At 48.9% G+C, this 25,253-nt stretch overlaps 1 protein-coding gene across 1 annotated transcript in view; it reads left to right on the plus strand.

The window, feature by feature from the left end:
* The window catches only part of CLPTM1 (CLPTM1 regulator of GABA type A receptor forward trafficking), a 59,888-nt gene that overhangs the window by 5,444 nt on the left and 29,191 nt on the right, over nt 1–25,253 (plus strand). Inside the window, exons 2-4 of the mRNA XM_060258237.1 lie at nt 5,704–5,822; nt 20,738–20,861; nt 21,923–22,081. Of these exons, the coding sequence (XP_060114220.1) occupies nt 5,704–5,822; nt 20,738–20,861; nt 21,923–22,081 (402 nt within the window). The remainder of the gene's footprint in view (nt 1–5,703; nt 5,823–20,737; nt 20,862–21,922; nt 22,082–25,253) is intronic.

Consider the following 25,253-nt stretch of genomic DNA (forward strand, 5'->3'; position numbering starts at 1 on the left):
TGTTGTCTTGAAGCAACAGAACAAAAATTCAGTCCAGGGGCGCCTTTAAGACCAGTGACGTTTAATTCTGGGGATAAGCTTTTGTGTGCAAGCACACTTCTTCAGAAGGTGCTGATGGTGGTACTGTAAGGCTGTGTGACATCGTCCCTTCCAGCCCATGGCAACCTTACAAGTTCATGACCTCCAAAAAAGAACCTGTTTGGTGTAGTGGTTAAATGCGCAGACTCTTATCTGGGAGAACCAAGTTTGATTCCCCACTCCTCCACTTGCAGCTGCTGGAATGGCCTTGGGTCAGCCATAGCTCTGGCAGAGGTTGTCCTTGAAAGGGCAGACTCTTATCTGGGAGAACTGGGTTTGATTCCCCACTCCTCCACTTGCAGCTGCTGGAATGGCCTTGGGTCAGCCATAGCTCTGGCAGAGTTTGTCCTTGAAAGGGCAGACTCTTATCTGGAAGAACCGGGTTTCAGTTCCCATTCCTCCACTTGCAGCTGCCGGAATGGGCCTTGGGTCAGCCATAGCTCTGGCAGAGGTTGTCCTTGAAAGGGCAGACTCTTATCTGGGAGAACCGGGTTTGATTCCCCACTCCTCCACTTGCAGCTGCTGGAATGGCCTTGGGTCAGCCATAGCTCTGGCAGAGTTTGTCCTTGAAAGGGCAGACTCTTATCTGGAAGAACCGGGTTTGAGTTCCCATTCCTCCACTTGCAGCTGCCGGAATGGGCCTTGGGTCAGAGAGCTGTCCTTGAAAGGGCAGCTTCTGGGGGAGCTGCCCTTGAAAGGGCAGCTTCTGGGGGAGCGCTCTCGGCCCCACCTACCTCACAGGGTGTCTGTTGTGGGGGAGGAAGGTAAAGGAGATTGTGAGCCACTCTGAGATTCAGAGTGAAGGACGAGGTGTAAATCCAATATCTTTCTTCTTCATCACCATCATCCTATCGTTACCAGCCTTTCTCAGATCTTGCAAACTGAAGGCCGTGGCGTACTGGATGGAGTCAACCCATATCACGCCGGATCTTCCTCTTTCCCTGCCGCCTTCAGTTTTTCCTAGCGCGATTGTTTCCTCCCCCAGTGACTCTTGTCTTCCCGTAATGTGGCCAAAGTATGACAACCTCAGTTGAGCCCTTTCAGCTTCTAGAGAGCATTCGAGCTTGGTTTGATCTCGAACCCACCATCGGGGTGCTTACCCTACGTTCCGTTTGGGATTGAGAGGAAACCTGGATTTCGGATTTCTTCCGTCAAACTGGGTTAGTGAAGCTGAGCGCACGTGTAAATGCCTTATGAAGCCCTGACCTGAATTGGCCAGGCTAGCCCGATCTCATTAAGTCTTGGAAACTACACAGGGTCAGCCCCGGTCACTATTTGGATGCAATACCAGGGTCACTGTGCAGAGGCGGGCACCTGTGAGCGTCTCTCGGCTTGAAAACCTTAGCAGGGGTGTCAAACTCATTTGTTATGAGGGCCGGATCTGACATAAATGAGACCTTGCCGGGCCGTGTGTGACATAAAGTGTCGTGCCAGGTAGCAAATCAACAAGCTTTATAGAGGACGCAGACAAGCACAACTAAAGATTTTTTTAAAACTTAAAAGCATGAACATTCGTTGGTCTTAGTGGTGCTTTCTTTGTAACTCTTGTCGTGCATTCCAGGGGACTGGGCAAAGGAAGCTCTGGCTCTTTCCTTCCTTCCCCAGGGGATCAGGAAGGGGAGGAGCCTCAGCCAATAGAAGGAAGAGAGGCTTGGCTCAGTAGCTCTGCGATTGAGAGAGCCTGGTAATGCAAGCCATTCCTCCTCCCTTCCTCCCTAAGGGAGGAGCCTCAGCCAATGGAGAAAATAGAGGCTTTGCTCTGTAGCTCCTGTGTGATTGAGTAAACCTGGCAAAGCAAGCTGTTATGCAGAAGGAAGCAAGAGAGAGGGAGAAGGATGCAGATGACAGCCAGTTGCTCGGGGACCTGAGAGGAGCTCTCTGTGGACTTGATTCAGCCCCTGGGCTACATATTTGACACCCCTGCTTTACAGACTCGCCATAAGATGGCCATGACTTCATGGGGGGGGGGGGAATCCTTATAAAACCATATCATATATACTCCGACATATACAGTATTTATGTAAGTGTGGAAAGCTCTTAATGTATATTCCCAGTAACCGTATACGACAACCTTCTTATGTAGGCCAGCGGAAATACATATTTGGATTTCCAGTAAGCTCTTAACAAAGGGGTCCAACCAATGACGGGGATAAGAGAGTGTGTCCTCTTAGAAACACAGCGACACAGAGCTGAAAGGGGACCCCAAGGGCAATCGAGTCTGACCCCTTGCTCAAGCCATGGCCCCTATTCTGTGCCCAGATCAGTAACTAGTTAAGAAAACAAACGCAAAAGGGAGAGAGAGAAGGAATAAATGAACAGTTTTGATTATGATGGGGACAGAAGCTTTGGAATCCCACCGAGTTCTGTATTCCAACGAGGACTATTTAATTCAAACATTCATAAGTTGTCTTGGCTCGAGTGGCCAAGTTTGTGGAAGATGCCACATTGTCTAGGTTAGTGAGAACATGAGTGTGCTTTTGAAGATTTCCTTCAAAATGAGTGGGGCTGTGGCTCACTGGCACAGCATCTGCTCGGCATGCAGAAGGTCCCTGGTTCAATCCCCAGCATCTCCAGTGAATAGGATCAGGTAGGAGGTGATGGGAAAGACCTCAGGCTGAGACCCTGGAGAGCCAGGAAGTGAGGCTGCAGCTCTGTGGTAGAGCATCCGCTTGGCATACAGAAGGTCCACGGTTCAATCCCCAGCATCTCCAGTTAAAAGGACTAGGCAGGAGGGGATGGGGAAGACCTCAGCCTGAGACCCTGGAGAGCCATGAAGTGGGGCTGTAGCTCAGTGGAAGAGCATCTGCTCAGCACGCAGAAGGTCCCCGGTTCAATCCCCAGCATCTCCAGTTAAAAGGACCAGACAGGAGGGGATGGGAAAGACCTCAGCCTGAGACCCTGGAGAGCCATGAAGTGGGGCTGTAGCTCAGTGGTAGAGCCTCTGCCTGGCATGCAGACGGTCTCAGGTTCAATCCCCAGCATCTCCAGTTAAAAGGACCAGGTAGGAGGTGATGGGGAAGACCTATGCCTGAGACCCTGGAGAGCCATGAAGTGGGGCTGTAGCTCAGTGGTAGAGCCTCTGCCTGGCATGCAGAAGGTCCCCGGTTCAATCCCCAGCATCTCCAGTGAATAGGATCAGGTAGGAGGTGATGGGAAAGACCTCAGCCTGAGACCCTGGAGAGCCATTGCCAGTCTGAGTAGACAAGACTGGCGTTGCTGGATAAGGCAGGTTCATGTGTGTTCCTAGGCAGCAAAAGGCCAAATGGGATTTAGTGCAAAGCAAAGCAATACAGCAGTGGTGCCAAACTTCCTAATTTGGCATATAGACTGAACTGAGCAGTCTAAACTGGCTCTTAGGGTCATGCTGAATAGCTCAACAAGAACTATATGTGTGAGACAGCATTTTTAAAAAGGGCAAAACCCATGCTAGAGGTCATTAGGAAATGGACTGCAAGTAAAACGACCAGTGTCCCTGTGGTTCCGTTGGGTTTTGAACCCGGGATGCAGTTCTGGTGTCCCCACCCCAGCCCCACTCTGCAAGAATGGCGTCGAGCTGGGAAAAGGGGCAGTGAAAATTGTGAAAGGCGTTGGCTCATCCTCCCTACGGGGGTGGGGGGAACAAAAGCGTTTGTGTGCTGCTTAGTCTACGGAAAAATTGCAACCAAGGATGCGTGGAGCATTTAGGTTCGTAAAAGTGTGAACGGTGTTGGGAAAATAGAGACATTTGCCTCCCTCCATCCCTCTCTCCCTCGTAGGATTCAGGGTCACCTAATAAAATGGATCAGCAGTAGGTTCGGGATGGATATGAGGCAGAGCATTCTTCTTTGCATAGCGCGTAATTAAGTTGTATAAATCACAGCCGTGCGGAGCAAGCTTGAATGGTTTCGAAGGGGAAAGGTACAACTTTGTGAAGGACAGATCTGCTGACAGCTGTGAGGCATGGAGCTCCCTGGCTCGAGGGCAGAGGCCTTCAGCGTCCGCAGCAGGATACGATGTGGGCTCTTCCGTCCACACCCATCCTCCTTGTGGTTTCAAGGTACTTCTTGCCGGCTGCTGTTGGGCTGGGTTGACAGCCCCCTTGGCCCTAAGCTTTTCTTGTAATTGTTATCTTTGCCACGTTTCATACACAGAGGTAGCGGCCGGCGAGTTTTGTGGCCGAGGTGAGGTTTTGAATGAGGAACCTACTGTGTTATTCCCCAGATTCTCACCCAATACACTGCCGCAGCTCTCCAAACCAGCAGTGTTTTGTGTGCGATGACCAGTGCAGTTTAAATCAGGGGTGTCGAACATGCAGTTTGGAGGCCAAATCAGGCCCCCGGAGGGCTCCTAACAGACCCCCAAGCAACTGGCTGTCATCTGCTTCCTTCTGCATCACAGCTTGCTTTGCCAGGCTTGCTCAATTGCACAGGAGCTACAGAGCAAAACCTCCATTTTCTTCATTGGCTGAGACCCCTCCCGCAGTAACCTGGGGAAGGAAGAAAGTAGCCAGAGCTTCCTTTGCCCAGTTCCCTGGATCCCATGGGAGAAATACAAAGAAAGCATCCTTAAGACCAATGAGTGCTAACATTTTAAGCATGTTTTAAGTTTTTTTAAAAGAATATTTGCCTTTGTCTGTGTTCTTTGTGAAATTTGTATCTCTGCTACTTAACCTTAAATAGGTACACACATGGCCCGGCCCAACAAGGCCTCATTATGTCAGATCCGGCCCTCATAACAAATGAGTTTGACACCCCTGGTTTAAATGGTTTCTCCAGAACAGGCAATAATTCACCATTCCTCTAAAGGCCAGTAAAATAGGGGGAGTCTCATCGGATGGTTCGGGGATTTGATTCGCAGTCAGAGCTGAATTAACAATTAGGCCAAATAGACACTGGCCAATGGGCCCTCATACCTTGAGGGGCTGTGAGCCAGCTTCCCCCGTTTCCCTTAATACTGTGGAGAGGAAATAGGAATAATTGTTACTTCTGGATTTTTAAAAATTGTGGAGGTTTTTTTGTCTGTTCCACATAAACTAGTAAACAGTTCAGGAGATTGTTGCTCCGTTTGTTACAGTTACGAATAAATATTGCTTAAAAAGTAAATTCTGTTTGTAATAATTGTTTGGATACACTGTATTTTTAATATGCTAGTTGTGATAATTTCATGCCAAGTAAAATTGTCCACAGTCATATTTAATGTTCCTAAAGTAACAGAATGACTTTCAATCTGGAAAAGAAAAAAGAAGTGCTAACGTAGCTTTTTTTTTTTCAATTTTTCCGAAAATTTCTGTTTTTTTCCGGGAAGAAAAATGGGAAAAAACTAGGGGGGTTTCCGAGCTTCATAATTTCTGGAAATTTTACATCTCTAGCATTGTCGTCAAGTTTGCCTCTCTCTGCCTCTCCCCCGCAGCTTAGTAAAAGGGGCTTTTAAGAAGGTTGCATTGTGGGCCATGGGCAGTGGGGCGGGTGCTCGGACTCTAAGATAATTTGCAAGGGGGGGCCAAGATTTCAGCTGCCTACGGGCCTCCACAGAGTTTGATGCGGCACTGTTCGCAGTCATGGCATTTTAGCTTCTTGCGACGAATGGCTCTTGCTGATACCAATCTTACCTATTTCTTCCTCTTCCCCCCCCCCCCCCGCCTTAAAGCAAGTGACCAGCAATGGAACTGCCGGGGGAGGCGAAGGAGTCACCGAGACTCAGCAGCAGAATCAGCCCCCGCAGCAGGCTCCGAATGCCTGGCAAGTCATCAAAGGAGTCTTGTTCAGGTAAGATCTTGAACTTCCCGGAGCTGTTGTCATCGTAGGCTTTTGTGTGTATGTTAAAAACTAACGAAGCTTGGGGGAAGAGGGTTATATGTGTGTGTGAGAGAGAAAGTTAGTGTTCCCCCAACACAGTTGGCCTGTAGAAGTCGCCTTCAGGGTTTACATACCGTAAAGGTGTGTTTGGATGAAAGCAGTGACACCCACACATCCAGAGTACCCAGCACTTATTCAGGACTCCAGCATGTTCAGAGCACTTCATAAGAGCCTCAGAAGAGCCCTGCTGCATCAGACCAGTGGTCCATCTAGTCCAGCATCCTCTCACACAGTGGCCAACTAGTTCCTCCGGAGGGCCAACAACAGGGCAGAGAGGTCAAGTCCTTCCCCTTGTAAGAACCTCAGAAGAGCCCTGCTGGATCAGACCAGTGGTCCTTCTTGTCCAGCATCCCGTCTCACACAGTGGCCAACCAGTTCCTCTGGAGGGCCAACAACAGAGCATAGAGGCTGAGGCATTCCTCTGATAACAACATCAGAAGAGCCCTGCTGAATCAGACCAGTGGTCCATCTAGTCCAGCATCCTGTCTCACACAGCGGCCAACCAGTTCCTGTGGAGGGCCAACAACAGGGCAGAGAGGCCGAGGCCTTCATAAGAACATTAGAAGAGCCCTGTGGAATCAGACCAGTGGTCCATCTAGTCCAGCATCCTGTCTCACACAGTGGCCAGCCAATTCCTCTGGAGGACCAACCATAGGGCAGGGGGGCCGAGGCCTTCCTAAGAACATCGGAAGAGCCCTGCTGGTCCATGTCATCCAGCATCCTGTCTCACACAGTGGCCAAGCAGTTCCTCTGGAGGGCCAACAACAGGGCAGAGAGGCTGAGGCCTTCCTTGGCTCTGGGATTCGGAGTTTTGTGCCTCTGAATGTGGAGGTTTCACTCAGCCACCGTGGCTAGTAATCATTGATAGACCCATCCTCCCTGAATCCACCTAATGATCTTGTGGTTTCTCACACCAGCTGTGTAAGGCAAGCTGGCATCATCATATCCCTGTATTTGGAGATTGGGAGACCAGATGAATGCACATGAAACTACCTTGTCCTGAATCTATCAAGGTTGGTCTTGTCTACTCAGACTGGCGGCAGCACTCCAGTATCTCAGCAGAAATCTTTTCACATCACCTCCTGCCGTGTCCTTCCAACTGGAGATGCCGGGGATTGAACTTGGGACCTTCTGCATTCCAAGCAGATGCTCTGCCACTGAGCCACGGCCCCCTCCAAAGACAAGGCAGTTTGCCCATAGCAAGATTAGCTTTGAAGGGCAAAATTAGAACGGGGGGACTTCTGTGCACTCACAGTTTGGTCTTCGCTCATTTGCTGTACGGTTAGAATTCAGTGATGTGATCTGCACCATATAAAGTGTAAACCAGCATTCAGTGATGTGGTCTGCACCGTACAGACAGTTAATGGTTGAGGTGCAGCATTACCTGTACCATCGCTGTTTGTGAGAACTAGGCCCTCTAGGCCAGGAGCATCAAACATGTGGCCCTTGGGCCATATCAGGCTCCCAAGCAACTGGCTGTCATCTGCTTCCTTTTCCTTCTCTTGCTTCCTTCTGCATCACAGCTTGCTTTGCCAGGCTTGCTCAGTTGCACTGGAGCTACAGAGCAAAGCCTCTATTCTCTCTACTGGCTGACCAGCACGTGAAGCAACTTATGTACAAAAGCTTGCAGTGCCCAGCCATTTCATGTTTTCCCCTGGGTCTTAGGCTCAAAGCATTAACTATGAGATTTCTGTAATGAATGTCAATAAATCTAAAGGAGATAGATCCCAGTAGGCAGCTGTGTTGGTCTGAAGCAATAGAACAAATCAGTAGACAAGTTCACCTTTAAGACCAACTAAGTTTTATTCAGAATGTCAGCTTTCGTATGCTCTTAAGCAGACTTCATCAGACAAAAGGGAATGGAAGCAGCCATACTTAATATAAGTGGGCAGTGTGGAATCATGGGAATGTTTTTAGCAGATTAAAAGAATCACAAATAGGGATCTGTGTTGTTAGTGTTAGGACAAAGCAGGGCTGAAAAAACACTGGAGGCTAATAAAAAGCAGACTGCTGTTGTAGTTGCGAAGTGCCATAAATCTAGGTAACATTCCGGCTTTGTTAGTTTAAATAGAGGGCAAGGTTTCTCAAGAGGTTATAACATCCATTATAGTTTGCCATTAGAAAAAAAGGAAGACATTAAAATACAGTGGAGGATGGGTTGGTATTTGCAATAAGACAAAACAGCCAATATCCCCCATTTGAGTATGTCAATACAAAAAAACAAAAACACCAAATATTCTTGACACTGTTCTAAAAGAGCAATAATATAAGTTAGCCGTTAGAAAAACAGGGTGCATTAAAGAATAGTGCAGGGGTGGCCAACGGTAGCTCTCCAGATGTTTTTTTGCCTACAACTCCCATCAGCCCCAGCCATCAGCCATGCTGGCAGGGGCTGATGGGAGTTGTAGGCTAAAAACATCTGGAGAGCTACTGTTGGCCACCCCTGGTATAGTGGAAGGTGGGTTAGTATATGTAATGAGACAAACAGCCCACATCCCTCATTTGAGCATGTCGACACAAAAAAAAAACATTGTTCTGATACACTATTATAAAAGAGAAATACATTGGAACACTGTGGATGCGCAGCTATACTCAGTGAGAGTCGGTTTAGCATATGTAATGAGATAAAAAACCAATATCCCTGTTCAGTCCCAGGGAGGTGTTTGTTCCAAATTTCATGATAATTTGTAATTCAGCAATTTCTCTCCCCATTCTGTTCTTGAAGTTCCTTTGCCGTAAAACAGCTAAATCTAAAGTAGGTTTGTAACTTACAGACACACAGCTGAAGAGCGTACTCAAGATTGCTACAGCACAGACACTGTCTCCAGATTTTGATGCAGTAATTCAGGGCAGGAGGTGTCAGTTACCAGAGATAAATAAGCAAAATATTATATTGCAAGAGTGCTAATCTTTTAAGCATATTTTATTTTAAGTTTTTAAAAAAAATGTTCGCTACCAGGCATTACGTTTTATGACACATGGCCCGGTCTTACAAGTTCTCATTTATGTTAGATCCAGCTCTCATAACCAAAGAGTTTGACACATTTGATCTAAGCATTTAGAGAAATTGCTGAGCAGTAGCCTTAGAGAGGAAGACCGTAGATTTATACCCCTCCCTATCTGTTGTGGGAGAGGAAGGTAAAGGAGACTGTCAGCTGCTCTGAGACTCTAATTTAGAGAGCTCAGAGCAGCTGACAGTCTCCTTTACCTTCCTCTCCCACAACAAATACCTTGTGAGGTAAATGGGGCTGAGAGAGCTCTGACATAAGTTGCCCTTTCAGGGACAGCTCTGCGAGAGCTGCAGCTGACCCGAGGCCATTCCAGCAGCTGCAAGTGGAAGGAGTGGGGAATCAAACCCGATTCTCCCAGATAAGAGTCTGCCCTTTCAAGGACAACCTCTGCCAGAGCTGTGGCTGACCCGAGGCCATTCCAGCAGCTGCAAGTGGAGGAGTGGGGAATCAAACCCGATTCTCCCAGATAAGAGTCTGCCCTTTCAAGGACAACCTCTGCCAGAGCTGTGGCTGACCCGAGGCCATTCCAGCAGCTGCAAGTGGAGGAGTGGGGAATCAAACCTGGCTCCCCCACATAAGAGTCCGTGCACTTGACCACTACACCGATCTGACTAAGTGCAATAGCCTCAGATTGGGAGCCTGTTTCTCCACTGTCTGTAGCCACATAAAAAAGGAAATACTTTTGCTTTACACAGAGAGCCATTAAAATGTGGAATTCACTGCCAAAGGATGTAGTGATAGCCGCAGGCACAGATGGCTTTAAAAAGAGAATTAAATTCACAGAGGATGGGTCTATCAGGGGCTGCTAGCTGTGGTGACTGAAAGGGGCCTCCATGCTCAGATGCAGTCAGCCTCTGAATCCCAGAGCCGAGAGGCAACATCAGGGGAAGGCCTCAGCATCTGTGCCTTGTTGTTGGCCCTCCAGAGAAACTGGTTGGCCACAGTGTGAGAGGGTATGCTGGACTGGGTGGACCACTGCTCTGATCCAGCAGCACTCGTCTGTTGTTCTTAGGACGGCCTCAGCCTCTGTGCCTTGTCGTTGGCCCTCCAGAGGAACTGGTTGCCCACTGCGTGAGATAGGAAACTGGACTAAATGGACCCTCACTGGTCTGACCCAGCAGGGCTCTTCTTATGTTCTTATTTTCTTAAAATTGTGTGGCTCCAAACAAAGAGAACACACAGGGCTTAAAATTATCCCATGTCCAACTGCATTCTCTAAGGCAGGGTTCCCCAACCCCCAGTCCGTGGACCAGTACTGGTCCGTGGCCTGTTAGCAACCAGGCCGTGAGTTGTATAATTATTTCATTATATATTACAATTTAAGACGACGGCATTGGATTTATATCCCGCTCTCCACTCTGAATCTCAGAGCGGCTCAGTCTCCTTTACCTTCCCCCCCACAACAGACACCCTGTGGGGTAGGCGGGGCTGAGAGAGCTCTCCTGGAAGCTGCCCTTTCAAGGACAACTCTGCAAGAGCTATAGCTGACCCAAGGCCATTCCAGCAGCTGCAAGTGGAGGCGTAGGGAATCAAACCCGGTTCTCCCAGATAAGAGTCCACACACTTAGCCACTACACCAAACTAATAGAAAGAAAGTGCACAATTGTATCATCCCAAAACCATCATTCCCCCACCCCGGTCCGTGAAAAGACTGTTTTCCACAAAACCAGTCCCTGGTGCCAAAAAGGTTGGGTACTGCTTCGTGAAGGCATTTAGCTGAACGGCCAGCCTGCTTTAAGGGTCTGACGGACAATTCTGCTTATTTATTCTCGACATATTTTTAACCAACTTGCTTGGATATCTGGGGCCTTTATACTTCCATTAGAGCCAGCTTCTGAGAGGTTGCTTGGAAATCTGATATTTTTGGTTTATGGGCAGCAGACAGCGAAGTTACAGAGAGAAAAGGCCTGTTCTTCAGCTGCTGCTTAATGCATTGCTTGCCGAAGAGGCCAACGTTCCTGAAATGTGATGCAAAGGGAGCAGAAATCCGCACTCAAAATGCATGAACCCTTCAGGATAATCAAAAGTCTCACCATGTCCTTTGGGGGAACGTTCACTACCGAGTGTAGCTACGTGGAATCCTTGCCTTAGTTTCAGAATGTCATATTTGCCTCTTTGAAGTATCTCTTCAACTAATTATGTTTGTGGCAAATAGTCTCTTGAAGAAGAGGGGCTGTGGAAGGCTCTGTTGGATAATTAACAAAAAAAAGTTTTAATAGAAGTAATACATCTTTATGCACACTTCATAAAAACATAAGAGAAGCCATGTTGGATCAGTGCAACACTCTGTGTCACACAGTGGCCAAAAGATCCAGGTGTCATCAGGAGGTCCACCAATGGGGCCAGGCCACTAGAAGTTCTCCCACTGTTGCCTGGCTTGGATAAGACATTTGTCTCTTTAAATCACTTCGCCAAGCCAGCTGGCGGATTAGAAAATGCATTTAAAATTAAAGTTGTTTTCTTTCCACCTCTCCCTCCCTCCAACGTTCATATTTTGCGGCTTTCAAACAGCTGACGTTTATTCTATGTGGTTTTTACATTAAGCAAGTTTGGCCTCCCCTAATGTGGTGCGACAGCTGCCTAAAACACATTATTTTAATCTGCACGGCCCATCAGATATCCGGCAGACAACCGGAAGCCCTGCTGGGGCAGAAGCCCCACCGGGCTCAGCTCACTTTCTAAAAACACTTGGCGGGCACCAGGAAAGGTATCAGTGGGCACCGTGATACCATCAGGTGTCATGTTGGGAACTCAGGTCTCGGAGACCCACGTTCTGTCAGGTGGCAAAAGATAGCTGCTGGTGCCAGCCCAGCTTCCTTGGTGGGGGAACCTGCAGAGAGAGCACAGTGACCTGGTAGAGAAAGCCCCAATTTCCCCTTGCTCTTAGCAGCTGTGTCAGCAGGATATTTGAGCCGCTGCGCTGTGCCAGTCGGGCAGCGGATTTCCAAGCGATTAGAACAGTTTATACATTTCGGTTTGTGAGACCAAATCGGGCTGGAGCAGAATCAGCTTGTCAAAGAAAATAAGGCTGCAGCTGGAGTCTTGTCCTCCGAGAAAAATGGGCAAGCGCCGCAGCAGCGCGCTTCCGAAAGCACTAGTGTGCAAAAATCACTGTAATCTTTTTTTGGCAGGGCCCCATTCGTTGCCGAAATGGATCCAAAGGCTAAGATTGAAGCTTGAAAAAGTAGGCACCCACCCATGCCAATCAGGATGACAGTGTTCCACATCATGGCCTTTTAAAAAAAATAGTTTCTGTCTCTTACGTTTTCATCCCACCCTTTCTTGAAGAAGAAGACAACATTGGATTTATATTCCGCATTCCACTCAGAGTCTCAGAGTGACTCACAATCTCCTTTATCTTCCTCCCCCACAACAGACACCCTGTGAGGTGGGTGGGGCTGAGAGGACTCTCACAGCAGCTGCCCTTTCAAGGACAACCTCTGCCAGAGCTATGGCTGACCCAAGGCCAATCCAGCAGGTGCAAGTGGAGGAGTGGGGAATCAAACCCGGTTCTCCCAGATCAGAGTCTGCTCTTTCAAGGACAGCCTCTGCCAGAGCTATGGCTGACCCAAGGCCAATCCAGCAGGTGCAAGTGGAGGAGTGGGGAATCAAACCAAGCTCTCCCAGATAAGAGTCTGCCCTTTCAAGGACAACATCTGCCAGAGCTATGGCTGACCCAAGGCCATTCCATCAGCTGCAAGCGGAGGAGTGGGGAATCAAACCCGGTTCTCCCAGATAAGAGTCTGCTCTTTCAAGGACAGCCTCTGCCAGAGCTATGGCTGACCCAAGGCCATTCCAGCAGGTGCAAGTGGAGGAGTGGGGAATCAAACCTGGTTCTCCCAGATAAGAGTCTGCCCTTTCAAGGCCAACCTCTGCCAGAGCTATGGCTGACCCAAGGCCATTCCAGCAGGTGCAAGTGGAGGAGTGGGGAATCAAACCCGGTTCTCCCAGATAAGAGTCTGCCCTTTCAAGGACAACCTCTGCCAGAGCTATGGCTGACTCACGGCCATTCCAGCAGGTGCAAGAGGAGGAGTGGGGAATCAAACCCGATTCTCCCAGATAAGAGTCCACGCACTTAACCACTACACCAAACTGGCTCTCAAGGAGCACTAGGTAGGGTACATCTCTCTCATCTTCGCAGCACAAGGATGTGACCGGTCCAAGGTCACTGTCTGAACTTACGTCATTCTTACAGGTTTTAAAACATCACCAGCTGCTTGAAAGAAAGATCCAAGCGGGCAGCCATGTTGGTATGTAGCAGTAGAACAAAGTCGGAGTCAAGTGGTACCTTTAAGACCAACAAAGTTTTATTCAGAATGTAAGCTTTTGTATACATGCGTACTTCTTCTAACAAGGGGATAGGGTATGGTAGGCTGTACCTATCCCCTCGTCTGAAGAAGTCTGCATGCATACAAAGGTTACATTCTAAATAAAACTTCATCGGTCTTAAAGGTGCCACTTGATTCTTGCTTGAAAGAAAACCTTTCGACATCCCCTATTCCCACCATTTGTATTCTTGCCAGGTGAACACCATCGTAACAACAACACATGTCACTGTTCATCTTGTAAGGATATCCATTTCTTGTTCATTGCTCCTGTTGCATCTGAGTTTGAAGGCAGATCAGATAAATTTTATATATCTGCTCTCCTTCACGCCTGAAACCACACTTACAGCTGCCACATTTTGCGTTTTGGCACAGCTGGTATGGAGGGAACCACTTTTCAGCTATCGCCTTGTGTCGCTGACACTGTTATTATTTTGATATGCTATATTTGCGTTTAGCTTGCATTCTTACGATGGTGTTGGCTAATCTTGGGTCTCAGTAAAAGAACCATCACAAGCAGTGTTCCCTCTAAACTGAGTTGGTGTGAGCTAGCTCAGTTTTTTAGCCTCCAGCTCGAAAACTTTAGTCTCAGCTCAGGAAAAATTGTCAAGCATTGGTATTTCGAATAAGCAAGCGATTGTTTAATACAAAGACTCGTTTTATTGATAATCTGGTACTTGCTCCAAGGTGCGATACCTTGGAAGTGATACAAAGTTTCACACGGTATAGAATCTTAAACGCTGCTTTAAAGGCACTAGAAGAGATAGCTTCAAAACATAACACACAGATGTAAATTGCAGGGAAGGTTCAAAGGGTACTGTCAACTAACCATTATGTTACTACAACTTCTCCCGGTTCCTAGGCATTCCTGTCTTTCTGATAAGATGTATGGATGGGAACTGGTGGGAGAGACGCCTCACTTACAGATAGAAGGTTACTTGCATATTCTAAATCTTTTCTCTAGCGGTGCGAGGAGGGGAGGAAGGAAGCTTTGAAATGCGACTGTGAGAGAGAAGAATTTAGAGGCAGAGAGGAAATGGACTCAATCACATGCATTGATTCAATACCCAGAAACATCATGCTTGACATAAATTGGCCCCAGAGCAAACTAATGTATGCGGTAGCCCACAGCTTTCATGCTAGTAGCTTACGAAGTAGAATTTTTGCTCACGAGACTGCACAGCTTAGAAGGGAGCATTGATCACAAGCGTGGGTTGCAGCGAAATCAGACACACCAGCAAATTACTAGCATGGTTTGTTTTTATTTTTTTCATTGGCTAGCTTCTCACCTGTGCCCGAGTTAATCTGTGTCCTGAAAGGAAATGTGTAAAAGAACACCGGTTTATACCCACTTCCTCGCTACGCTGGTGGTCCCTATTCCCAAACCGACGACTGGGCCAGTGGCCGTTTGCAAGCCTGCGTGAAATCTGATTTAGGCAATTTACAATTTGCTGGTTTTGAATCGATGCAGCAGCTCCTTCAATTTGCACATATTGCCAGCAGTGTTCCCTCTAAGCTGAGTTGGCGCGAGCTAGCTCAGATTTTTAGCCTCCGGCTCACAGATTTGTGTCTTAGATCAGGAAGGATGACCCCAAAGCGCAGTAATTGATGCAGGAGCTCACCACTTTCATGCCAGTGGCTCACAAAGTAGAATTTTTGCTCACGAGACTCTGCAGCTTAGAGGGAGTATTGATTGCCAGTCGCATCCATCGAGCCTCACCTGCTCTGCAGGGTCGTTCTGAGGATAAAACGGAGGAGTGTTGTGAGCTATCCTGGGTCTGCAGTGGGAAGAACAGTAAGAGCATCAATGTAATTTTAAAAAAAAAATCCTTTCATCAAGATTGTTTTTGGAGGCTATTAAACGAAGGTGACTTTGTCTCCCGAATGTGAACTTCAAATAATGGTTTTTAAAAAGCCATTGCCTGGGTAGAAGAAAACGTATCTGGATTTTCATTAAATTTATGAAGCAGGCAATGCTACGGCCCTTCCAGGTTTGCAGGTTTTAACAGATGATTCACGAGCCGGCAGGAGACCGACAGCACGGCGGTTCCGGCTTCTCAGTCAGACGATTATCTCCAGCCGTAATTTTAAATGCCGCCTCTGAGCACCAGCAGGGAGGCGTTTGCTGTACCGGCAGAACCGACATTCTCCAGGCGAGGATAACCTGAGGGAAGAAGGGAAATGGGGAGAGGGGGGTGTCCATGCAAAATCCTGGGGCTTTGTGTTCTCAGCGGAGGCAAAACATTGCAGGTAGCCGGATCGGTCCATATGAAAACTCAGAATCAGCAGAACTGCCCTGTGCTTTCTGCTTGGCAGAGGCAAGAGTTGCAGGGAACTTGAACAATTGCAAATTAATTTAAGGCCGGACCCCACGGATGGGGTTCGTAAATGGCAGCCCCTTCCCTCAATGCAAGAGGCTCCTTTTGAGTCCAGGGACGGTACTTTGCCCTGGTGGAGAAGGACCACCCATTAACGAATGGGTCCACGGGGTCCAACTCTTTGCTGCGTTTGAGATGGGGCTCGTGAAAAGTGCCCATACTGCATCACATCACCTTTGCAGTGCGGAGATGGAGGTGGTTGGCTGTTGGTTGGTGGTTGGGGCATCCAAGTCAAGGCAAGAGACAAACAGAGGTGGTTTGCCCTTGCCTGCCTCTGCGTAGCAACCCTGGGCTTCCTCGGTGGTCTCCCATCCGAATACTAGCCAGGGCTGACCCTGCTTACCTTTCGAGATCCGATGAGACTGGGCTAGCTTGGGCCCTCCAGGTCAAAGCAAGAGGCAAACAGAGGTGAACGTAAGAGAAGCCATGTTGGATCAGGCCAATGGCCCATCCAGTCCAACACTCTGTGTCACACAGCGGCCAATATGTGTGTGTGTGTGTGTATGTATGTGTGTGTGTGTGTGTGTGTGTGTGTATATATATATATATATATATATATATATATATATATATATATACACACACACACATATATGAACACACTATATATATAAATATATATACTGTGTCTAATAGCCTCTGCTCTAATAACCTCTGCTCCATATTTTTATCCAAACCCCTCTTGAAGCTGGCTATGCTTGTAGCCTCCACCACCTCCTGTGGCAGTGAATTCCACATGTTAATCACCCTTTGGGTGAAGAAGGACTTCCTTTTATCCGTTCTAACGTGACTGCTCAGCAATTTCACTGAATGCCCCCGAGTCCTTGTATTGTGAGAAAGGGAGAAAAGTACTTCTTTCTCTACTTTCTCCATCCCATGCATAATCTTGTAAACCTCTATCGTGTCACCCCACAGTCGATGTTTCTCCAAGCTAAAGAGCTCCAAGCGTTTTAACCTTTCTTCATACGGAAAGTGTTCCAAACCTTTAATCATTCTAGTTGCCGTTTTCTGCACTTTTTCCAATGCTATAATATCTTTTTTGAGGTGCGATGACCAGAATTGTACACACACACACACACACACATATATATATATATATATTGGCCACTGTGTGACCCAGAGTGTTGGACTGGATGGGCCATTGGCCTGATCCAAGATGGCTTCTTTCATGTTCTTATGTGACACAGAGTGTTGGACTGGATGGGCCATTGGCCTGATCCAACATGGCTTCTCTTCTGTTCTAACGTGACACAGAGTGTTGGACTGGATGGGCCATTGGCCTGATCCAACAGGGCTTCTCTTATGTTCTTATGTGACACAGAGTGTTGGACTGGATGGGCCTTTGGCCTGATCCAACATGGCTTCTCTTATGGTCACCTCTGTTTGCCTCTTGCTTTGACCTGGAGGTGGTTTGCCATCACCTGCCTCTGCATAGCGATAGACGTGGGCACGCATTCGTATATTTTTGTTCGCGCTACCAGCCCAAAGGGACGTCAAGGAATCACATTCAGAATCACATCAGAATATGGAAGACGGATTGATTAGGTGTAGAGCATCTCTGTGTTAAGAGTTCATTTATTGGATGACTGCAGCCAACTTCCTAATGCTGACGGCAACCAGCACTCCCATACTTGATGTAGGAACCACCAGAGAAGAAGAAGAAGATATCCCGCCCTCCACTCCGAAGAGTCTCAAAGCAGCTCACAATCTCCTTTCCCTTCCTCCCCCACAACAGACACCCTGTGAGGTGGGTGGAGCTGAGAGGGCTGTCACAGCAGCTGCCCTTTCAAGGACAGAGTATCAGAGTGGCCCACAATCTCCTTTCCCTTCCTCCCCCACAACAGACACCCTGTGAGGTGGGTGGGGCTGAGAGGGCTCTCACAGCAGCTGCCCTTTCAAGGACAGAGTATCAGAGTGGCCCACAATCTCCTTTCCCTTCCTCCCCCACAACAGACACCCTGTGAGGTGGGTGGAGCTGAGAGGGCTCTCACAGCAGCTGCCCTTTCAAGGACAGAGTATCAGAGTGGCCCACAATCTCCTTTCCCTTCCTCCCCCACAACAGACACCCTGTGAGGTGGGTGGGGCTGAGAGGGCTGTCACAGCACTGCCCTTTCAAGGACAACCTCCACCAGAGCTATGGCTGACCCCAGGCCATTCTAGCAGCTGCAAGTGGATGACGGGGGTATCAAACTCGGTTCTCTCAGATTAGAGTCCATGCACTTAACCACTACACCAGATTGGGTAGGACTGAGAGAGCTCTGACAGAAGCTGCCCTTTAAAGAATAACAACTACAAGAGCTCTGGCTGACCCAAGGCCATGCCAGCAGGTGCAAGTGGAGGAGTGGGGAATCCAACCCGGTTCTCCCAGAGAAGAGTCCGCGCACTTAGCCACTACACCAAACTGGCAAGCAGGGAGCGAGAAGAGGACAAAGAAGTGTACTATCTGAAATCCGCAAGCAAAGTTACACCTTGAACTTGCAAGGCAAGGACTTCTAGACGCATGCGTACTTCAAAGGGACTTTGGAATTCTGCAAAAAACGCAAGAGAGATGTTTTTACAATGGCTCATGTAACCTGGAGGGGGGACTTATCTAATCAGATAGGGACAGGTCATCAGGTCAGGCGCCTGATGGACCAATTATAGCTGTTTTGTATCATTTTGGGTGATGTCATTTTAGGTATAAAGCGACCTGCACTTCCTGTATTCCTCGGGAGACCTGTAGGATTTCATTGAAGATCTTTTCCCTCTGCACAGTCTCTCATAAATTATTAATGTTACCGTATTTTCAGCTTCCGTTCACTGCAGGGCTCCAGGCGCGCTCTGAACTGGGTGAGGAGGGGGACACGCTTGCCTACAGGTTGTGTGGAACAGTAGCAGGGCTTTTTTTGTAGCAGGAACTCCTTTGCATATTAGGCCACACACCTCTGATGCAGCCCATCCTGTAAGACCTTACAGGGCTCTTGGTACAGAGCCTACTGTAAGGTCCAGGAGGGTTGGCTACATAAGAAGGGTGTGGCCTAATATGCAAAGGAGTTCCTGCTACAAAAGAAAGCCCTGAACAGTAGTAACCCTGGGCTACTTCAGTGGTCTCCCGTCCAAATACCAGCCAGGGCTGATCCTGCTTAGCTTCCAAGATTTAACGATATTAGGCTAGCCTGAACCACCCAGGTCATGATGTTGCCATTAAGAATGCTGTAGTATTATCTTTAAGAGCCCCATGGCACAGAGTGGTAAAGCTGCAGTATTGCAGTCCAAGCTCTGCTCATGACCTGAGTTCAATCCCGGCGGAAGCTGTGTTCAGGTAGCCGGCTCAAGGTTGGCTCAGCCTTCCATCCTTCCGAGGTTGGTAAAATGGGAGGAAAGCGTAGATGACTGGGGAAGACAATGGCAAACCACCCCGTAAAAAGTCTGCCGTGACAACATTGTGAAAGCAACGTCACCCCAGAGTCGGAAACGACCGGTGCTTGCACAGGGGACCGCCTTGACCTTTTTTTTTTTTTAGTATTATCTTTGCAAAAGATCCACTGAACGTGGTTAATTGCGCCACTGTTCGGGAGGCCCAATTTTGTTCTCGGTCAATGTTTTTCTCTCCGGGAGGGTTCGGTTTTTAAAGCTTATGACATACGTTTATCCCTCACGTGACACAGTCCGAGACAAGCCGCGAATCCAGTACCAGCGCACGTAAACCACAGACAATAGGAGCAGAGATACGCATCAGAAGGTGTAATATTGCCTAGCCCTGGCCGGTGATATCTCCACTCCCCACCTTTCCGAAGGATATTGCAAACGCAGAGCTAGCCCAGGGTGGACGGCTGTGAGAGACAGCGATAAAGGGTTTGGAGGAGGGTCTGAATCTTAATGACAGAAGAAGGAAATCAGTCTTTTTGCTTTAAAAAAACTGCTTTTCATTCACACAACAGATAGAGGTCCTGGTGTCTGATTCCCCCAGAATCGGAGGGGAACGGATATGAAAGGCGTCCTCAGCAGGGGTGGAATTCTAGCAGGAGCTCCTTTGCTTATTAGGCCACACACCCCTGATGTAGCCAATCCTATGAGAGCTTACAAAAAAGAGCCTTGTAAGGTCTTGGAAGATTGGCTACATCAGGGGTGCCTGGTCTAATATGCAAAGGAGCTCCTGCTAGAATTCCACCCCTGGTCCTCAGCCCCGAGAGCCTTTCTAATCTGCCAAAGCGCCGGGCGCCAACAATGTGTTTTTTTCATCCCATCACCTTCTTATATTTTTTTGTGTTATTCGTCGCCCGCCTTTCTCACTTGAACTCAAGGCTGATTACACAGAGTGAGCCCATACCTTCGGGACTGCCTCTCCCTGTATGAGCCCCGTAGGTCTTTATGATCAGTGACCCAACAACATCTGGTGATACCAGGCCCCAGAGACGTCCATCTGGCTTCAATGAGGGCCAGGGCCTTTTCGGTCCTGGCCCCTGCCTGGTGGAATGAGCTCCCCCTGGAGATCCGGAACCCTGCGGGATCTGCTCAAGTTCCGCAGGGCCTGTAAAACAGAGCTCTTTTACCAGGCTTTCAGCTTGAAGCAGTGGATGTCACTTGTTACCGGCCTCCCCACCCCCTTCATTCCATCCCGGTGCTATAAGACCTCCTTCACCTGGACAATAGGTCATGTTCGCGAGGCAGAACCTGCCATTCTTGTCTGCTGTCACTCTGTGGTTTTAGATTTCATATATGTTAAATTGGTCTTTTATATTGTTTTTATTGATTTGTTTTATGATGTAATCCGCCCCAAGCCTGTCCTACGGGAAGGGCGGGCTAAAGATTAAATTAAATAAATAATACAATTGACGTTCAGTAAACAATGCAACAGGAGTTAGGGTTGTAGAACCAAACAGAAATTTTTAAAAAAGGCAGAGCTGAAGCAAAGCGTGAGCATTAACATAACACGTTCACCGGTGCAGACATCCCCTAGCAGGTTTCCTAGTTTCAGCAAGCGGAATACAGCGGTAGTGACCGCAGTCCTCCTCGTTTGCCGTTCATGTCGTTTTTGTGCCAGTTAAAGGTAACTGAACTGAAAACTCACGTTGCATCAACTGCCTTGAAAAGGTCGGCGCCATTGAGTTCATTCTCCATCCCCATTCCAGGATCTTCATCATTTGGGCCATCAGCAGTTGGTTCCGTCGTGGGCCGGCACCACAGGACCAGACCACCGCTGGCGGAGCACCCCGGGCACCAAGCCGCAACCTTTTCCCTAAAGACACTTTAATGGTAAGCACGGCAGGGACTTAGCGGAGGTGGCCCCAGGGCTGGCAGTCAGGCATCAACTCAACATGTGCGACCATTGCTTGGTGGAAGCGTTATCTGAGTGGTTGGTATGCTGGGCATAAGAAGCTCTGGGCCCGGGCACTTGGGGTTCTGTGTATAAATCATGCCAAGTAGCCAAAGTGGCATGTTTTGCTTAATGGATTCTGCCATGTGTTTCTGCTCTGGGGTAGGAGCTGGAAGTACCACGCACACACACAAGTCCTGCAATCAACAACCCTTGAAAGTTTTATTTAGCAATGCCCAGGGCTTTTTTTGTAGCAGGAATTCCTTTGCATATTAGGCCAACCCCCCTTCATGTAGCCAATCCTCCTGGAGCTGACAGTAGGCCCTGTAAGCTCTTGGAGGATTGGCTACATCAGGGGTGTGGCCTAATATGCAAAGGAGCTCCTGCTAGAATTCCACACAAAAAAGCCCTGTAATATCTTGGAGGATTGGCTATGTCAGGGGGTGTGGCCTAATATGCAAAGGAGCTCCTGCTAGAATTCCACAAAAAAGAGCCTCGTAAGCTCTTGGAGGATTGGCTACATCAGGGGGTGTGGCCTAATATGCAAAGGAGCTCACGCTAGAATTCCACAAAAAAGAGCCCTCTAAGCTCTTGGAGGATTGGCTACATCAGGGGGGATGTGGCCTAACATGCAAAGGAGTTCCTGCTACAAAAAAAGCCCTGGCACCAATGCCCATAGATTTTGAGATCTCCATAGGCACTGCATATCTCCTATTATATGCACATATTTCTTCACCATAAGGACTAGAAACCTGATGGTTGCATTTTTGTTCCTGGATAGAGGCACTGGGAGTCTGAATTTAGAAGGGGCAAGTTAGCCTAGTACCGTGTGTGTGTGTGGTATTTTTTGTGCTCCTAAGGTATCACAGTTCACTCACATCCTTTGGCTACAAGGAGGCAGGGAAATTATGGAGAAGAGGAAGCAGAGTCCTGTGTTGATTCTAGCCGTGGGCGTGGGTTGCCGGCCATGGGCTTAACCTCTGTTAACTTCCCTCCACAGGATCTTTATGTCTATATCTCAGAGCACGAGCACTTTACAGATTTCAACACTTCCGAGTCACTGTTTTGGGAGAAGCGGGATCTCATCTATGGGGACTGGACAAGTGGCGAGAATTTCGATGGGTGCTACGAGCATTACGCGGAGCTGGACGTCCCCGAGGTGCGTCTGTGCGCCCGTGTGCAGCTCCTCCTGTTTCCCCAGCTCCGCCCCCTTGCCGTAGATTTCTCTCGTCTTCCTCCTTGTCTCCGCTGAGCAGTCTGGGCCCTCCCACGCTTTCACTCCCCAGCCAATAGGAAGCAGGCATGCAGCAGGAACAGCCCAGCCAGGGCAAGACCAGCAAGCTCCTCCTCTTCCTGTTCAGGGCTGGACTTCCTCTGCCTTAGCAGCCAATGCAGAGCCAGGGCTGGCTCTCAGGCCAAGGCGTTCAGACGACTGCTTGAGGTGGCAGCACAAAAAGGAAGGGGAGCATTGATGCTCCCAGTTCTCAGTAAGTGAGGGACGTCCCACACAGCTGTCAGTTGGGTTTGATCCTGTGATAATGCCTCCAGGGCTAGTCTTGGACCCTGCATGTGGAGATATATGTGAGAGCCAGTATGGTGTAGTGGTGAAGTGCCTGGACTCTAATCTGGGAGAACCGGGCCTGGTTCCCCACTCCTCCACTTGCAGCTGCTGGCATGGCCTTGGGTCAGCCATAGCTATCGCAGAGGTTGTCCTTGAAAGGGCAGCTGCTGTGAGAGCCCTCTCCAGCCCCACCCACCTCACAGGGTGTCTGTTGTGGGGGAGGAAGGGAAAGGAGATTGTAGGCCGTTCTGAGACTCTGTCCTTGAAAGGGCAGCTTCTCGGAGAGCTCTCTCAGCCCCACCCACCTCACAGGGTGTCTGTTGTGGGGGAGGAAGGGAAAGGAGATTGTAGGCCGTTCTGAGACTCTGTCCTTGAAAGGGCAGCTTCTCGGAGAGCTCTCTCAGCCCCACCCACCTCACAGGGTGTCTGTTGTGGGGGAGGAAGGTAAAGGAGATTGTAGGCCACTCTGAGACTCTGTCCTTGAAAGGGCAGCTTCTCGGAGAGCTCTCTCAGCCCCACCCACCTCACAGGGTGTCTGTTGTGGGGGAGGAAGGGAAAGGAGATTGTAGGCCGTTCTGAGACTCTGTCCTTGAAAGGGCAGCTTCTCGGAGAGCTCTCTCAGCCCCACCCACCTCACAGGGTGTCTGTTGTGGGGGAGGAAGGTAAAGGAGATTGTAGGCCGTTCTGAGACTCTGTCCTTGAAAGGGCAGCTTCTGGGAGAGCTCTCTCAGCCCCACCAACCTCACAGGGTGTCTGTTGTGGGGGAGGAAGGGAAAGGAGATTGTAGGCCGCTCTGAGACTCAGTCCTTGAAAGGGCAGCTGCTGTGAGAGCCCTCTCCAGCCCCACCCACCTCACAGGGTGTCTGTTGTAAAGGAGGAAGGTAAAGGAGAGGAAGGTAAAGGAGATTGTAGGCCATTCTGAGACTCTGTCCTTGAAAGGGCAGCTTCTCGGAGAGCTCTCTCAGCCCCACCCACCTCACAGGGTGTCTGTTGTGGGGGAGGAAGGGAAAGGAGATTGTAGGCCGCTCTGAGACTCAGTCCTTGAAAGGGCAGCTGCTGTGAGAGCCCTCTCCAGCCCCACCCACCTCACAGGGTGTCTGTTGTAAAGGAGGAAGGTAAAGGAGATTGTAGGCCCCTCTGAGACTCTGTCCTTGAAAGGGCAGCTGCTGTGAGAGCCCTCTCAGCCCCACCCACCTCACAGGGTGTCTGTTGTGGGGGAGGAAGGGAAAGGAGATTGTAGGCCCCTCTGAGACTCTGTCCTTGAAAGGGCAGCTTCTGGGAGAGCTCTCTCAGCCCCACTCACCCCACAGGGTGTCTGTTGTGGTGGAAGAGGATAAAGGAGATTGTGAGCTGCTCTGAGATTCGGAGTGTAGAGTGGGATATAAATCCAGTGTCGTCTTCTTCTGCCAGAGGACAGGTGGCAGAAGATTTGGACCTAGCCCTGCCTTGAGCTAATTTAATTTGCATCAGTCCCTAGGGCCCTTAGTTTTTTCCACAAAAGATCTCTAGGGACGGAGTCAAAGGCAGCCTTAAGATCTAAAAAGGCTGTAAATAATTGAAGCCATTTCTCTTTCCTGTATTTGTTCACCAAATGACTTAGCACAATGCAGTGGTCTAAGGTTGATTTTCCCTGGCAGAATCTAACTTGCTCTGGCCCTAAAAGTTGCTGTTCCGATATCCATGGCTTGAGTTTGTTAGCCACATACCTTGCATGTAACTTCTCAGTAGTGGATAGGAGACTAATAGGTCTGTGATTGCTAGGAAGGTGCCCCGTGGTGCAGAGTGGTAAAGCTGCAGTACTGCAGTCGGAGCCCTCTGCTCACGACCTGAGTTCGATCCCAGCGAAAGCTGGTTCAGGTAGCCGGCTCGAGGTCGACTCAGCCTTCCATCCTTCCGAGGTTGGTCAAATGAGTACCCAGCTTGCTGGGGGGAAAGGGTAGATGACTGGGGAAGGCAACGGCAAACCACCCCGTAAAAAGTCTGCAGTGAAAACTTTGTGAAAGCAACATCACCCCAGAGTCGAAAACGACTGGTGCTTGCACAGGAGACTACCTTTACCTTTTTAATTGCTACGAAGCTGACAATCCCCTGTTTTAAATATAGGGACAACTGTTGCATTTGTCCAAGCCTCAGGTATCAAGCCCGTCCTATCAATTACAGTGAACAGGGCAGCTAAAAAGGGGGCCCACCACTCAGGAAATGCCTTAATAGCTTCAGGGGGGGGGGTGGCATCAGGCCCGGGAGCTTTCCCCAATTTGATTAGCGCTATCAGGGATTCCACCTCTGCCGCTTGTACCAGAGGCCACTCTAAACAATTTAATTTAATTTTTAGATTTATATCCCGCCTTTTCCCGCAAGCAGGCTCAGGGGAGCTTACAACAAGTGAGAGACTAGAAGAAGAAGAAGAGTTGGTTTTTATACCTCACTTTTCTCTACCTTTTTCTGGGTGAGTGGGCGTCAACGTGGCAGATGAGGTTCAGTGTGGCCAAGTGCAAAGTAATGCCCACTGGGGTCAAAAATCCCAGCTTCAAATACAAGTTGATGGGCTGTGAACTGGCAGAGACTGACCAAGAGAGAGATCTTGGGGTCGTTGTAGATAACTCACTGAAAATGTCGAGACAGTGTGCGATTGCAATAAAAAAGGCCAACGCCATGCTGGGAATTATTAGGAAGGGAACTGAAAACAAATCAGCCAGTAGCATAATGCCCCTGTATAAATCGATGATGCGGTCTCATTTGGAATACTATGTGCAATTTTGGTCACCGCACC

This window comes from Heteronotia binoei, chromosome 17 (assembly GCF_032191835.1).
Source record: "Heteronotia binoei isolate CCM8104 ecotype False Entrance Well chromosome 17, APGP_CSIRO_Hbin_v1, whole genome shotgun sequence".
Taxonomy (NCBI): domain Eukaryota; kingdom Metazoa; phylum Chordata; class Lepidosauria; order Squamata; family Gekkonidae; genus Heteronotia; species Heteronotia binoei.